The sequence below is a fragment of the Rhinolophus sinicus genome, linkage group LG14 (genome assembly GCF_036562045.2).
Source record: "Rhinolophus sinicus isolate RSC01 linkage group LG14, ASM3656204v1, whole genome shotgun sequence".
Classification (NCBI taxonomy): domain Eukaryota; kingdom Metazoa; phylum Chordata; class Mammalia; order Chiroptera; family Rhinolophidae; genus Rhinolophus; species Rhinolophus sinicus.
This window is the reverse complement of record NC_133763.1, coordinates 31,589,403-31,604,985: the sequence shown is the minus strand read 5'-3', so window position 1 is coordinate 31,604,985 and position 15,583 is coordinate 31,589,403. Positions and strand designations below refer to the sequence as shown.

Below are 15,583 nucleotides of genomic sequence, written 5' to 3'. Positions count from 1 at the left end.
TGAATTGGCAATGGGCATCACTTCCTCACTTCCTAACTGCAGACTTTATCATATGAATGAAAATGCTCCAGAAACTGCAAAGCATTACACATACATTGGGTATTTTTTTTTACGTTTAACTTGATAAAGATAAACTGGAACCTGAAGCAAACAGTTGGGAGGGTTTATGGGAGGAGCTAGGGCTTATGGACGTTCTCCGCTCCACGCAATTGCGAGAACCCTACAGGAAGAACTGTATGTTTATAACAAAGCTCTCCGGTTCTTTCTTTTCCCTTCAGTAGATACCCTTCCATCTTGGCACGCAGGCCAGAGTATGCACGTGGCTGCCACACAGTCAACAAACTATTACTAATTAACAGAAATAATCGACACCTCATGCGCTAGCCAGACCCCTTCAAGGGCCCTAAAGTCCAATCTAGACTCGCCCGCTCTCTCGGGTGAACGCGCCCCACCCCTCCACCTGTCCCCCCACACGTCACAGCTCCGCGACAAAGGAGCGCTTCCCATGGTCCCGCCCAAGCGCGCTCAGGACGCGGCGCGGGCGCACCTCGGCGTTCGCGTGGGGTCACGCAGTGCGGGCTGAGCCGCCGGAGTCGGCATGACGGTGTGCGGCGCCGCTGCTGCCTCCGCTTGGTTCCAGCGCCATGGAGTGCCTGCGGAGCCTGCCCCGGTTCCTGCCGTGCGCGGTGGGGCTGCGCCGGCGCAGCCTCTGTGCCCTGGCCCGGGGCCTGACGTGGCGCGCCGCTGGGCTCCTGGGAGGGAGCAGGGCTGCGCTGCTGTGCAGACCCCGCCGGCCCCGCCTGGAAGGTACTGCCTCCCCTCCCCCCCCAGCTGCAAGCCTCCCCGCTTCCCCTCTGTCCTGCGGCGCTGGGACGCCGACCCACGATGACCTCAGGCCCCACCCGCGTAGCAGGCCGCCCCGTCCGCGCCCTCAGCCTCGGCCTCCGGGGCTGCACCTGGGGGTCTGTCAGCCCAGGGGCGCGGGCGAGCCCCGGCCCCCGTCCCGAACTCGGCTGTGCCCGCGCCCTGCTCTCCTCGCCGCCCTGTGTTCCTATCTCCCCGCCTAAGTGCTCTGGTGAGGTTTGTTTTTTTAAAACCTATTTCACCCTTAGTCGCACTTAGTTCTGAAGTCAGAATTGGGTTCATCAACCTGAAATACTACTCATTAGTTTTTATTCCTTGTCTTTTACCTCTTCCTTGTGCACACAGTTGCTCAGGTAGGGTGTGGGAAGAAACGCGGTCCTTTCGAAGTGAGACTTGTTGCCCTGAGAAAGATGTGCACTTAAACACATCTTGGGATTGAGGCGGGAAGGAAGAATCTAAATTGTTCATTTTTTCATCAAATGATAAAGCGTGACCATATAACATTTTCACACGTGAGAACGTGGATACTACTATTGCTGAGAAACAAAAGGCGTTAAAATGTATAGGCTTCTCAGTGTTGTACTGCCCTCAGATACGTAGTTGTGCTCTCAAAAGCCTCGCAAAGTAACCCACCATCTCCACCTCTTTGCCCATATTCAGTGGAGAGTCTGAATTGGGTTCATCCCATAGTCCCTCCTTTGATAGTGCTTCCCAACCCAGGTTCAGCCCACGTAATGTTTTAGGACAAATATTTAAATTCAAAATCTCTGTCCTGGTAATGCTTTATCTAACTTGTAACTGATTAGCAAATGCTGATTTATAGCTCTGACGTTTACCACTATTCAGCTGACCTTTATAATATAGTTTGTATTTTATAAAAGGAAAACAAACTTCAGGTGCTAACAAATTACACGTCATTAAATGTAAGTAATGAGAAGGAATAAGGCTAGAGAATATATCTGCACATTATGTGGAGTCAGCTGAACTACTTTGGAAACATAAAATAACGGGTAGTATTTTTACACCTTCTACTGATTCCTCTTATGTTTAGTATTTTGAACTGTTTTTTTGTCAGATACTAAATTTACTTGGTTATACTTCAGAGCTCACTTTCAACTCAGTCTAATCATGTTTTTCATTTATTTTCAAGTAAAGATTTGTCTTCATTCCAATTCAGTGGGGTCCGCATTCCAGTTCAGGTGGTTATTTGATAAGTATTAATTATAAAGTGTGTAGTGTATCTGTGGAAAATAAGTTAATACAAAGAAATAAAAGTTTGTAAGTCAAGCAAATAATCCTGATATTGGCATGCTGAAAGGTCAAGTGGTACTTGGGGTCTATATTTTTAAAAATATATCTACCAATTTACATGAAGAGCCTTTTTAAATCATGCAAAAAGGAATGGACATTTTCTTTTAATCTCAGAACACTGTGTTATACATTTGTTCATCCTACTGTGAGATACCAATAATGATTACAAAGGAAAAAGGATGATTGAATCCATAAATCATTCTAATGCCTCACCTAAGCAATTGCTTTTAAAAATCATTCCGTGCTAAACCTAATGTAACCACCTAGAAATATTAAAATGAGTGTTTCTTCTTTTTCTCTAGGAAAAGGGTTGAGAAAATAGTAAAATAGTCTGAAGACCACATAATATGAGAGTTGTGTCTTAGCTATATGTGCAAAACCAATCATATGATCACAGGGAATTCTCTAATTCATCCCTCAGGTGAAATGCACCGGTTTAGAACTTCTGATGTCTCTCAAGCCACTTTAGCCAGTGTGGCTCCAGTGTTTACTGTGGTGAGTATGTATACTATGTTTGATAACTTACAGAAAGTACTTCCCATACTTATTAAGTTAACTGGGTTGGACTGGTTGGCCAAGATATTACTTATTTTTTGTTGTATAGTGAATCATTATACTCAAAAGTCATGTTGTCTTTGTGTTTTGCTTATTAGCTAGTGATGTGAGTGCCAGCTAGATTTGTTTTAACAGCTGTCTTGAAACTTTGCTAATGACTGTGCAGCTCTTTAGTACTGGAGCAGATCGTTCCAATCACAGTTCAGTGCTTCCTACTTGAATATAAGCAGACCTCAGAGATATTGCAGGTTTGGTTCCAGATCACTGCAGTAAAGCAGGCATCGCAATAAAGTGAGTTATAATCTTTTTGCTGGTGGAAGGTCTTACTTTCAATTTGTGAAAAAACATAGCATCTGTGAATAGCAATAAAGCAAAGTACAATAAAACCAGGTATGCCTCTACTCAGGATTTCCCCATGAATCTATTAAGTCCTTGAAAGTTATTAACCATAGAGGGACAATGTCCCTGAAATGGTTCAGTACAAAAATTAATAAAGTAAGAGTTGTGTGTATCACACACATATTTAGAGAGAGAAATAGGCCATTGGAGCAAAATTTGTTAAGAAAGGGTGATTCTGTTTAAAAGTTATGTTGTAATTGGTTGTAATATTCTTGCAGCATTTTTGTAGGCTTTCAATTTTTTAAAAAAAAGTTTAATTAAAAAAATAAATGTGCTGAAGTGTTCCAGTCAACATGACAGAGTAGGTAAACGCTGTACTTGCCTTCTCTCAACACCACATCAAAACTACAACTAAACTACGGAACAACCATCATGGAGAATTGCCTGCAGTCTAGCTGAACAGAAGTCCTATAACTAAGCATACACAGAAGAAGCTATGTCGAGACTGGTCAACTGTAATTGAAAAATTTTTTTTTAAATTAAAAATAAGTGTGCTTGCTCTGAGTCAGAGTTCCTAAATTCAGATCTCAGCTCTGCCTCTTATTATTAATGGGGTGGACTTGGACAAGTTATAACATCTTTGTGCCTTAGTATTCTCATCTGTAAACTGGGAATAATAGTAGCTACTTTATAGAACTGTTGTGGAGTTTAATATGCATATATAAAATGCTTAAAAGAGTGTCTCACACATGATAAGCATTTAATGTGTATCAGCCATTATCATTGTTATTTAGGCTTATTACACTAAGAACTTTTCTTTATAAATGATACAGAAGAAGATAATCACCAGAATTACCTGTAAAAATTATCACTGTTCCTCAGTGTTCTAGAAGAGTTGTCCAGTTTAGTTAGACAAGAATACAAAATCAGATGATAAATATTGAGAAAAGGTTCTTTGCAGGTGAAATATTGTCTCCCAGTAACACTCAAAATCAGTTGACAGTGTTTTAAATAAAGTGAGTTTAGAAAGTGAGCTAATCACCTCACTTTTGGTAATTAAGTTACATTGCTACATAAACATTTTAAGAAAACGTAGTTTCTATGATCTTTTTTTAAGCAGAAAAAAGTCCCATTGCAAATGACACAGATAAATATTGAGATACAAAAATATTCAGTGTATATTAAGTTTAAAGTTGAGGAGAGACTGCAAAGAAGTCTGTAACATGAATATGAGGTCTGACAATTAAGTTTGCGAACTTGTTGCAACGCTGTTGCTAACCCTTTTTTGACATCAGAGGGATTATTCATTATGACTTTGTACCAACTGGACAAACAGTTAACCAAGTTTACTATTTGGAAGTGCTGAAAAGGCTGCATGAAAAAGATGACCTGAATTTTTCACCAACAATTCATGGCTCTGACATCACAACAATGCACCAGCTCACACTGCTCTGTCTATGAGGGAGTTTTTAGCCAGTAAACAAATGACTGTATTGGAACACCCTCCCTACTCACCTGATTTGGCCCCCAGTGATTTCTTTACCCAAAGATAAACAAAATATTGAAAGGAAGACATTTTGATGACATTCAGGACATTAAGGGTAATATGACAACAGCTCTGATGGCCATTCCAGAAAAAGAGTTCCAAAATTTCTTTGAAGGGTGTACAGGGCACTGGCGTCAGTGCATAGCTTCCCAAAGGCAGTACTTCGAAGGTGACCATGGTGATATTCAGCAGTGAGGTATGTCTCACTTTTTCTAGGATGAGTTCGCAAACTTAATTGTCTGACCTCGTATGTTTAATAGGAAAAGGTCTGTAAAGACATTCAGTGAAATATTATCATGGTTTTCTCTAAAATTGGCATTTCAGGTGAATAATTTTATTTGTCTTGATTTTCAAATTTTCTGTAGCAGATATTAGTTGTGAAATAAATATATGGAGGAAAGCTAGTCTATTACATAAAACATAAAGTTTCCTTTGATGTAAATTTCCCATTTATACTTATGTTTTGTGGTACTCATTATATATAGTCACAGTCATCTTTACTGATGAGAACCCAGCTATGTATTGTGGGGCCTTATTATTATTATTAACACAGCATGAATATATTTCCATAGTAATAACCCAGGATTTGGAGTGTATCTGCAACTATATCTAAGAATATACCTTTCTGAAAATACATTTTTTTTTTTTATACTTTTCACTTTATTTTACTTTTTCTTAGCCATTGCAGAGTGCATTGAATTGAGAATCCCAGTTGTACAAAATCCCTGTGTGAGAAACGCAATGTGTCAATCTGGCTAGTGGGGGCTGGCCAGTTTGAAGCAAGCAGGCTTGGAGGGGCTGGGAAATTCAAATGATTTTTAGCATATCAAGTATTCAAAAAACCCTCGTTTCCCAAACCAGCTCCTCGGATGCTTTTCTCGAACAGGGTGAAAATACATGCTTAATACTACAGCCTGGTACATAGTGATTCATCAACTATAATTTGACATCTTCAAACTTGGCTGTGGACAGTATTACAGAAAAATGTTCCCTTTGCTTTAGGAAATTTTTCTGCTTCGTGTTCTTTCTTCAAACTATCAGAAGATGCCTTTCTGGAAATCTTTATTGGTTCAGCAGTGCCCACCAGAGAGACTTCACAGCCTCCAGGAGATACTTAGATTCACAAGATAAGCCAAGTTGGTCCCAATCTATTAAATGATAAAAGATAGGGAATGCAGAAGGACAGCATCAGATGTTCCCTCTTCAAGAGAAGTCCTTGCAGCCATCCAGGGGTTACTCTGGCACCCTCTGTTACAGCTCAGGTGCAATGAGACAGTATTCTCAGGTGGGTGTGAGGTCCGCCTTGGCTTAGAATTCCCATGTCCTCTAGTGCCAGTATCTCTTGTAACCATCTCGGCACATCCAAGGCTCCCACAAGGAACATGGCCAGTTATAAGAGCCACCACTCAGAAAGGCACCCATGGCTTCCCACCAGGTGTCTGTAATTCATTCATCGGCCTCCCAGTCCAGTGCAGTCTACCAATCATTGGACATTTTTACCGTAAGCAATATTGCCTAGTAACACAACTAATACTCTTATCACATTTCCAGAGGAACCAAGATAGTTAATCCAGGTCAGATTTGTCCTAGCAAAGGAAAAAACCTTTAACTCATAACTGAATTTAACCTAAAGGAGGGCAGTTAGCCTTTATATCTGCATTTCAGTGTTTAGGAGATATCAGTGCCATATGTTATAATACCATAAATAGCATACTATTTTGGGAGGAAATAATATTTTGTTTTTATTATCTCTCTTCAGACAAAATTTGACAAAGAAGGAAATGTTACTTCTTTTGGTAAGTATCTTCAAATTTCTTCTAAATCACCTTTTTAAATCAGTGAATGAGTGAATTCTGATGGAAATCAAGAAATTGTAGTGTTTTGAGTAGAATGTTCTTTGAGTGTATGGGTGTTTATATGAAGGAGAACTTCCTTCAGAATTTGTCCATCAGTCCTCATTGGAACTGGCAATACCTGGATCATGCATATTGTCCCAGTTTTGTTTTGTTTTGTGTTGTTTTTTTCTGTCATGAGCTACATTTGCTTTAATAGGATGTAAAGGGATATTTTGGAGTGCAGCTGGAACACAGAGAAGCACTCATCCCTTTTGTTGCTCTTTATTCTCACTGCCCTAGTCCTCATACTCATCTTCTGTACCATGTTTAAGGGGGAATCACATAATACCTCTGACATTGTAGTGGGTGACAAAAAGCAGGAGAGAAGGCACGGTAGTCAGATGGAACTCTGCTGATGATTGCTTTTGTAGACAGTTACTTTTTAAAATGAAACAAAGTATTACTGTCCATCCTCAGAGGCAGGTTTCGGATCTCCCATTCACTTCCAATTTCATGATCCTGTTCCTGTTGTTCCTGAGATCGTAATAAAATATTTTGGGTGTTTTTTGCTCAGTGTCTCCTTCAAAAGATTGTTCTACTTAGAGCTCTGTCACAGATGTGGTTTGATGCTACAAGTACAGATAATACTATAACCAGTGTCATTTTTTTGCTTTAGGTAATAAATTTAGTTTTCAGGTTGGAGAATCTAGTGTGACAACTGACTTTATTTTCTCATTTTTGTATTATTCCAAGAAGAAAGAAAATTGAACTTTTCACAAATTTAAAATACTAAAGATGATAATGTAGTGAGAATAAAAGAGTGTAGTTCTGTATAATTCGTATTAAAAAAAGATGACCTGTCTCTAGAGTTAGAAATTCATACTCTCTAAGTTCTAATAATGTATAGCTATGGTTTTTATATTGGTCCCAAGTACAGAGAAATTTTATGAAGTATGGGTATGAGAAGAAAAGAATAATTAGAGTTTGACCAGATTTAACCTGAGTATGTTTTTGAGGTAAAAATGGGTGTTAAAAAGACTCATTTTAGCTTTTGTTTCTGGTAATAATAGAAAATTCTCTTGGCGGGTGGGGGAATGGAGGAGGTGCTCTGATATAAAAATCTAAACTCTTCTGTTGAGTGGTTTAGCCCACTTTTTTTTTAATTTATTGGGGTGACACTTGGTAAAGTTATGTAGATTTCAGGCATACAGTTCTGTAATACATTATATCTCACATTGTGTGTTCACCACCCAGTCAGTTCTTTCATCACCATATATTAGACCCCGTTTACCCTCTTCTAGAGCCCCCCTTCCCCTCTTGTAACCCCTAAACTATATGAGTTTTTGTTCCTTCATTTGTTTATCTTGTGCTTTTGTTGTTTTCAGTTTTATATACCACATATCAGTGAAGTCATATGGTTCTCTAACCCACTTTTTATTGAAAATATTTCCTTTATAGAAAGGAAGAAAACTGACTTATATCAAGAATTAGGTCTTCAAGCCAGAGACTTGAGGTTTCAGCATTTAATGAGCATCACCACCCGAAACAATAGGATTATCATGCGAATGGAGGTAAAGGATTTTATTTCATCTGCATTTCTCCACTGCAGTCTTATGAAAGTTAATTCCTTAGCTATCATGATCAATACCTGGGTTAAAAGTAATTTTATAACGAAAAGAGCTATGTAAAACATAGGATATTTTATAATGTAACATGTTAGGAGTAGAACTCATTTTATATGGATTACATACATATGTTCAGCAGGCTTGGCACTGCTCTGGGCTATGCTGGGAAAGTTCTGACATGGTCTCCATCTCTCTGTTTACATTTAATCTCGAGCTTCTGAAATGATAAGAGAAAGAAGCTTGATTTATAATAGACATTTTCAGTTGTATACAATTATATGTGATTATAACTTTATCTACCAAGTACATATTCTGGTTTTGCAGATAGCCCAGGAATATAAATTAAATGTTTTCATTTTTATGGTAAGCTTTTTAAAATACATTGTATCTTCCTCTGCCTACTCAGAGTACACCAAATATAATTTGGCTTTCCCTAGTGATTTAGAATTAAAATGAACATAAGTTATTTTGTTGGGCTAAGGTTTGCGGTTCAGAAATAGATGAGGAGTCACAGACGGGTCTTAGTGGTATTGGCCCTGCATTGACATGAGACTTGGCTTTCTTCAAAAGTCTTTGATGGCTGGTTTTTGCCCATTTATCTAGAATTAATAAAATATAAAATTAAAAGATGGAAGTAGTCTTCTTGCAGGTGATTTTCTCCAGGAAACATTCTTCACTTTTATTATCAGTAGCTAGCACCCTTTAGAACAGTATTTATTTGATGAACAGATAGAGAAATGTGTAATAAAGCAACTTTAGTAGAATTTTAGTTATATAAATAGTATGTATATACCTGTTCATTGTATAATTTATCAACATTTCTGTGTAAAAATTACAATAAAATGTTGAAAAAATGTAAAAAAAAACCCTAATTTTTATGTCACTGATACAGTGGCCACAGGCTACTCTTCTCTGTTACTCTTCTAATATAAATGATGCCATCTTTCTTTTTTGAATAAATTTCTAATTTCAGTGTTCTTTTTTATTTTGTTTTCTTAATATTTCAATTACAGTTGACATGATATTACATGAATTTCAGGTGTACACCACAGCAATTAGACACTTATATAACCCACAAAGTGATCGCCTTGCTAGATCTAGCACCCTTCTGACACCATACAATATAGCCATTACAATATTATTGAGTATATTCCCTGTGCTGTACTTTATATGACCACGATTGCTTTTATAATTGGTAATTTGTACTTCTTAATCCCTTCACCTTTTTCAACCAAACCCCCAAACCCCTCCCATATGGCAACCATCAAAATGTTCTCTGTATGTTGTTTGTTATGTTTATTTTATTCTTTAGATTCCACGTATAAGTGAAATTAGGGTTTCCAGGCTGTAATTTCCACCCGTTCTCAGGAATTTTTTTCACTTTCCCATTCCTGAATCCTGAGGTATAAACTGTTTTCTGTTCTCCACGATTAATCGTTTCCACAAAGTGACAGCTGATAATACCAACCACCTGGGTTCAAGGAGCCGATTTTCCTGACCAACTTTTGTCGAGATTCAGGAACGGAAAAGTGGAAAAAATTCCCAAGAACGGGTGGGAATTCCCACCCAGAACCCCAGCGATAAATGGGAAAAATGTCTAAGAGATGCATTGTGAGTAGTATGTTTATTTCCCATTGTGAGTATTACTGGGTTCAAGGAGCCAATTTTCCCGATTTCCCGACCAACTTTTCTCGGGATTTGGAAACGGGAAAGTGAAAAAAATTCCTGAGAGCAGGCGGGAATTCCTGCCTGGGAACCCTAAGTGAAATCATGATATTTGTCTTTCTCAGTCTGACTTATTTCACTTAGTACAATACCCTCTAGGTCCATCTATGTGTCACAACTGGCAAGATTTCAGTCTTTTTTTATGGCTAAGTAATATTCCATAGTATATATGTACTATGTCTTTATCCATTTGATGGGCACTTAGGTTGCTTCCGTATCTTGGCTTTGTAAATAATGTGAACATAGGGTGCATATACTCGTATGTTTTCAAATTACTATTTTGGATTTTATTGAATATCCGGAAGTGGAATTGCTGGGTCATATAGTAGTATTTTTTTTTCATGGGTTTTCTTAAGCAATTTTTTTTAAATTTTTTATTGGGGAACAGTGTGTTTTTCCAGCTCCAAGTCGTCCTACAATCTAGTTGTGGAGGGCGCAGCTCAGCTCCAAGTCCAGTTGCCATTTTCAATCTTAGTTGCAGGGGGCCCAGCCCACCATCCCATGCAGGAACTGAAATGGCAACCTTGTTGAGAGCTTGCATTCTAACCAACTGAGCCATCTGGCCTCCCCTCAGGAAGCTCAGCGGCAGCTTGTTGTCTTCAGTCTAGTTGTGGAGGGCGCAGTTCACTGACCCATGTGGGAATCAAACCGGCAACCCTGTTGTTAAGAGCTTGCGCTCTAACCAACTGAGCCATCTGGCCACCTCCTATTTTTAATTATTTGAGGAACATTTGAACTGTTTTCCATAGTGGCTGTAAGTAAAATTCCATAGTATATATGTACTACATCTTTATCCATTCGATGGGAACTTAGGTTGCTTCCATATCTTGGCATTGCAAAGAATGATACTGTGGACTATAGGCGCATATACTCATACCTTTTTAAATTACTGTTTTGGATTTTATCGAAGATCCAGAAATGGAATTGCTGGGTCATATAATAGTTCTAGTTTTAATTTTTTGAGGAACATTCATACTGTTTTCCATAGTGGCTGCACCAATTTACAATTCCAGCAACAGTGCAACAACTCCACATCCTCACCAATACTTGTTTGTTGATTTATTGATGATAGTCATTCTCACAGGTGTGCGGTGATATCTCATTGGGGTTTTAATGTGCATTTCTCTGATGATTGGTAATTTTGAGCATCTTTTCATGTGTCTGTTGGCCCTCTGTATGTCCTCTTTGGAGAAATATCTATTCAGATCCTCTGCCCACTTTTTAATTGGATTGTTTGTGTTTTGGGGTTTTTTTGGTGGTAAGGTGTATGAGTCCCTTACATATTTTAGATATTAACCCCTTGTCAGATTTATCATTGGCGAATAACTTCTCCCATTCAGTAGCTGGTCTTTTTGTTTTGTTAATGGTTTCATTTGCTGTGCAAAAACTTTTTAGTTTGATGTAGTCCCATTTGTATATTTTTTCTTTTTGTTTCCCTTGCCCAAGGAGACATATCCAAAAATATATTACTAAGAATGACATCAAGAGCTTACTGCGTATGTTTTCTTATAGTGCATTTATTGTTTCGGGTCTTACATTTAAGTCTTTAACCCATTTTGAGTTTATTCTTGTATATGGGTAAGAAAGTGATCCAGTTTCATTCTTTTGCATGTATCTGTTCATTTTTCCCAACATCATTTGTTAAATAGACTGTCTTTACCCCATTGTATATTCTTGCCTCTTTTGTCGTAGATTAATTGACCATATAGGTGTGGGTTTATTTCTGGGCTCTCTGTTCTGTTCCATTGATCTATGTGTGTGTGTTTATGCCAGTACTATGCTGTTTTAATTACTATAGTTTTGATTACTATTGCTTTGTAGTATAGTTTAATATCAGGTAATGTGATACCAACAACTTTGTTCTTTTTTTTTCAAGATTACTGTGTTTATATGGGGTTTTTTGTAATTCCATATGAATTTTAGGATTATTTGTTCTAGTTTTGTGAAAAATGCCATTGTTAATTTGATAGGGATTGCAATGAATCTGTAGATTGCTTTGGGTAATATGGACATTTTAACCATGTTAATTCTTCCTATCCGTGATCATGGTACATGTTTCCATTTATTTGTATCTTCAATTTCTTTCTTCAGTGTCTTATAATTTTCTGAGTACAGGTTTTCTACCTCCTTGGTTAAATTTATTCCTAGGTATTTTATTTCTTTTTTGATGCAGTTGTAAATGGGATTGTTTTCTTAATTTCTTTTTCTGATAGTTAATTATTGGTATTTAAAAATGCAACCGCTTTCTGAATATTAATTTTGCATCCTACTTTGCTGAATTAATTTATTACTTCCAATAACTTTTAGGTGAATCTTTAGGGTTCTCTCTAGTTACAGTTTTACGTCATCTGTAACTAATGACAGTTTTACTTCTTTCTTTCCAATTCAGATGCCTTTTATTTCTTTTTCTTGTCTGATTGCTGTGTCTAGGACTTCCAATACTATGTGGAATAAAAGTGGTAAGAGTGAACATCCTTGTCTTTTTCCTAATCTTAAAGAAAACCTTTTAGCTTTTCACCATTGAATATGATGTTAGCTGTGGGTTTGTCATATATGGCCGTTATTACGTTGAGGTATGTTCCCTGTATTCCCACTTTGCTGAGAGTTTTTATCATAAATGGATGCTGGATTTTGTCAAATGCTTTTTCTGAATCTATTGATATAATCATATGATTTTTATTTTTCTTCAAGTGCTGTATCACATTAATATGCAAATATGAACCAACCTTGCATCCCGGGAATAAATCTCACTTGATCATGGTATATGATCTTTTTAATATATTGCTGAATTCAGTTTGCTAATATTTTGTTGTCATTTCATTTCTGATTTTATTCATTTGTGCCCTCTCTTTTTTCTTAATGAGTCTGTCTAAAGGTTTAGCAGTTTTGTTTATGTTTTCAAAGAACCAACTCTTGGTTTCATTGCTCTTTTGCATTGTTATTTTAGACTATTTGGTTTCTTTCCTTTGATCTTTATTACTCGTATTTCCTTCTACTGATTTTCGGCTTTGTTGATCTTTTTCTGGTTCTTTAGGTGTAAAGTTAGATTATTTGATATTTTTCTTATTTCTGCAGATAGCCCTATATTGCTATGAACTTCCCTTTTAGAACTGCTTTAGCTGGGTCCCATAGATTTTTGGGTCGTTTCATTTTCATTTGGCTCAAGGTATCTTTTGATTTCTTCCTAGATCGTTAACTCATTCATTCTTTAATAGCATGTTATTTAGCCTTCACATGTGTGTGTTTGTTTTCTTCGTGTAATTGTTTCTAGTTTCATACCACTGTGATCAAGAGAAGATGCTTGGTATGATTTCAGTCCTCTTAAATTTATTGAGACTTGTTTTGTGGCCTAACGTGTTCTGTCCTGGAAAATATTTCATGTATAATTGAAAAGAATGTATATTCTGCTGCTTTGGGGTGAAATGCTTGAAATATATCAATTAAGTCCACCAGATCTAATGTTCATTTAAGGCCACTGTCTTCCTTATTGATTTTCTGTCTTGATGATCTATACATTTATGTCAATGGGGTATTAAAGTCCCCTACTATGACTGTGTTACTGTCAATCTCTCCTTTTGTATCCATCAATATTTGCTTTACATATTGAGATGCTCCTACATTGGGTGTGTAGATGTTTACGAGCGTTATATCCTCTCCTTGAATTGGTCTCTTTATTATTATGAAATGCCCTTCTTTGTCTCTTGTTACAGCCCTTGTTTTAAAGTCCATTTTGTTTGATATAAGTATTGCTACTCCAACTTTTTTTCATTTCCATTTTCATGGAATCTTTTTCCATCCCTTTACTTTCAGTCTGTATATGTCTTTTGATCTAAAGTGGGCCTCCTGTAGGCAGCATATGTCTTGTGCTTTTCTCTCTTTAGCCACCCTGTGTCTTTGATTGAACATTTAGTCCATTTACATTTAAAGTAATTATTGATAGATATGTAGTTATTGCCATCTTATTAATTGTTTTCTGATTTTTTTTTGTAGTTCTTTCCTGTTCCTTATTCTCTTACGCTCCTTGTATGTTGATTATATAGTGTCATGTTTGGATTCTTTCTTCTATATTTCTTGTATATCTCTTGTAGATTTTTTGGCTTGTGGTTACCATGTGCTTCATATATACCATGCTATGTTTATAGCAGTGTATTTTAAGTTGATGGTCACTTAAGTTCGAATGCATTCTAAAATCGCCACTGTTTTTACTCACCCCTTCAACGTCTATGTTTTTGTCATTATTTTTCACTTCTTTTGTTGTGTGTATTTGTGTGTGTCTCTTAATTTATTGTTGTAATTACACATGATCTTTCTACTTTTGCTTTTTAACCTTTATACTAGCTTTATAGTTGGTTGATCCACTGCTTTTACCAAGTGTTTGCCTTTGTCAGTGAGTAATGTTTCTTTTCTATATTTTTTCATTCATATTTTTTATTTTTTTCTACTTAAAGACTTCCGTTTAATATTTCTTGTAGTAGTGGGTTGGAGTTGATGAACTCATTCAGCTTTTTTTTGTCTTAGAAACGATTTCTCCTTCAATTCTAAATGATAACTTTGCTGGGTAGAGCAATCTTGGTGTAGGTCTTTGCTTTTTATCACTTTGAATAGTCATGCCAATCACTTCTGGTCTGCAAAGTTGCTATTAAGAAATCAGCTGACAGGGCCGGCCCAGTGGCTCAGGTGGTTGGAGCTCCCTGCTCCTAACGCCGAGAAGGCTGCCGGTTCGATTCCCACATGGGCCAGTGGGCTCTCAACCACAAGGTTGCCTGTTCGACTACTCGAGTCCCACAAGGGATGGTGGGCTCCGCCCCCTGCAACTAAGATTGAACACAGGCACCTTGAGCTGAGCTGCCACTGAGCTCCCAGATGGCTCAGTTGGTTGGAGCGTGTCTTCTCAACCACAAGGTTGCCAGTTCGACTCCCGCAAGGGATGGTGGGCTATGCCCCCTGCAGCTAACAACAGCAACTGGACCTGGAGCTGAGCTGTTCCCCCCATAACTAAGATTGAAAAGGACAAAATCTTGACTTGGAAAAAGACCTGGAACTACACACTGTTCCCCAATAAAGTCCTGTTCCCCTTCCCCAATAAAATCTTCAAAAAAAAGAAATCAGCTGACAGTCTTATGGGAGCGCCTTTGTACATAACTAACTGCTTTTCTCTTGCTACTTTTAAGATTCTCTCTTTGTCTTTAGCCTTTGGCATTTTAATTATGATGTGTCTTGGTGTGGCCTCTTTTGGTTCATCTTGTTTGATTCCTCCCCTAAGTTCATTGAGCATTCTTATAACCAGTGTTTTGAACTCTTTATCTGGAAGATTGCTTGTGTCCATTTTGTTTAGTTCTTTTTCTGGAGTTTCGTCCCATTCTCTCATTTGGGACATGTTTTTTTGTCTCCTTATTTTGGCTGCCTCCCTGTGTTTGTTTCTATATATTAGGTAGGTCTGCTTCATCTCCCATCTTGACAGAGTGGCCTTAAGTAGAAGATGGGGCCCAGTGATAACAGTCTCTGGGCTCACCTGAGCAGGTGTTCTAGGGTGTCCCCTTTGTGGGTTGTGTGTCTCTTACTGTTGTAGTTGAGCCTTGATTGCTGTTGGCACATCAGTAGGTGGGAGTGACCCTCAGGCTGACCGGCTGCAAGGGCTTGCTGTGACTACGGAGGACAAGCTGTTGTGCCAGGATGGATCTCACGAGCAGAAGTCACTTTAGTGGGGCTCTGGTGCCAACTGAGTCTGCCTTTCGGATGTGTCGTTTGTGTAGGTGGTTAGGTGGTGCTCTGGTGTTATGGTG

General features: G+C 38.1%; 1 protein-coding gene across 3 annotated transcripts in view; it reads left to right on the top strand.

Annotated features, from left to right (window-relative positions):
• The first annotated feature begins 510 nt into the window (after positions 1-510).
• MRS2 (magnesium transporter MRS2) overlaps positions 511-15,583 on the top strand; it is a 42,051-nt gene continuing 26,978 nt past the window's right edge. The window contains exons 1-4 of one of the 3 annotated variants that reach the window (XM_074319115.1): positions 511-807; positions 2,597-2,670; positions 6,375-6,411; positions 7,909-8,021. In XM_074319115.1, coding sequence (XP_074175216.1) covers positions 645-807; positions 2,597-2,670; positions 6,375-6,411; positions 7,909-8,021 — 387 coding nt within the window. In that variant the 5' untranslated portion in view covers positions 511-644. The remainder of the gene's footprint in view (positions 808-2,596; positions 2,671-6,374; positions 6,412-7,908; positions 8,022-15,583) is intronic. The other 2 variants (XM_074319116.1, XM_019716818.2) reach the window with 2 other exon arrangements.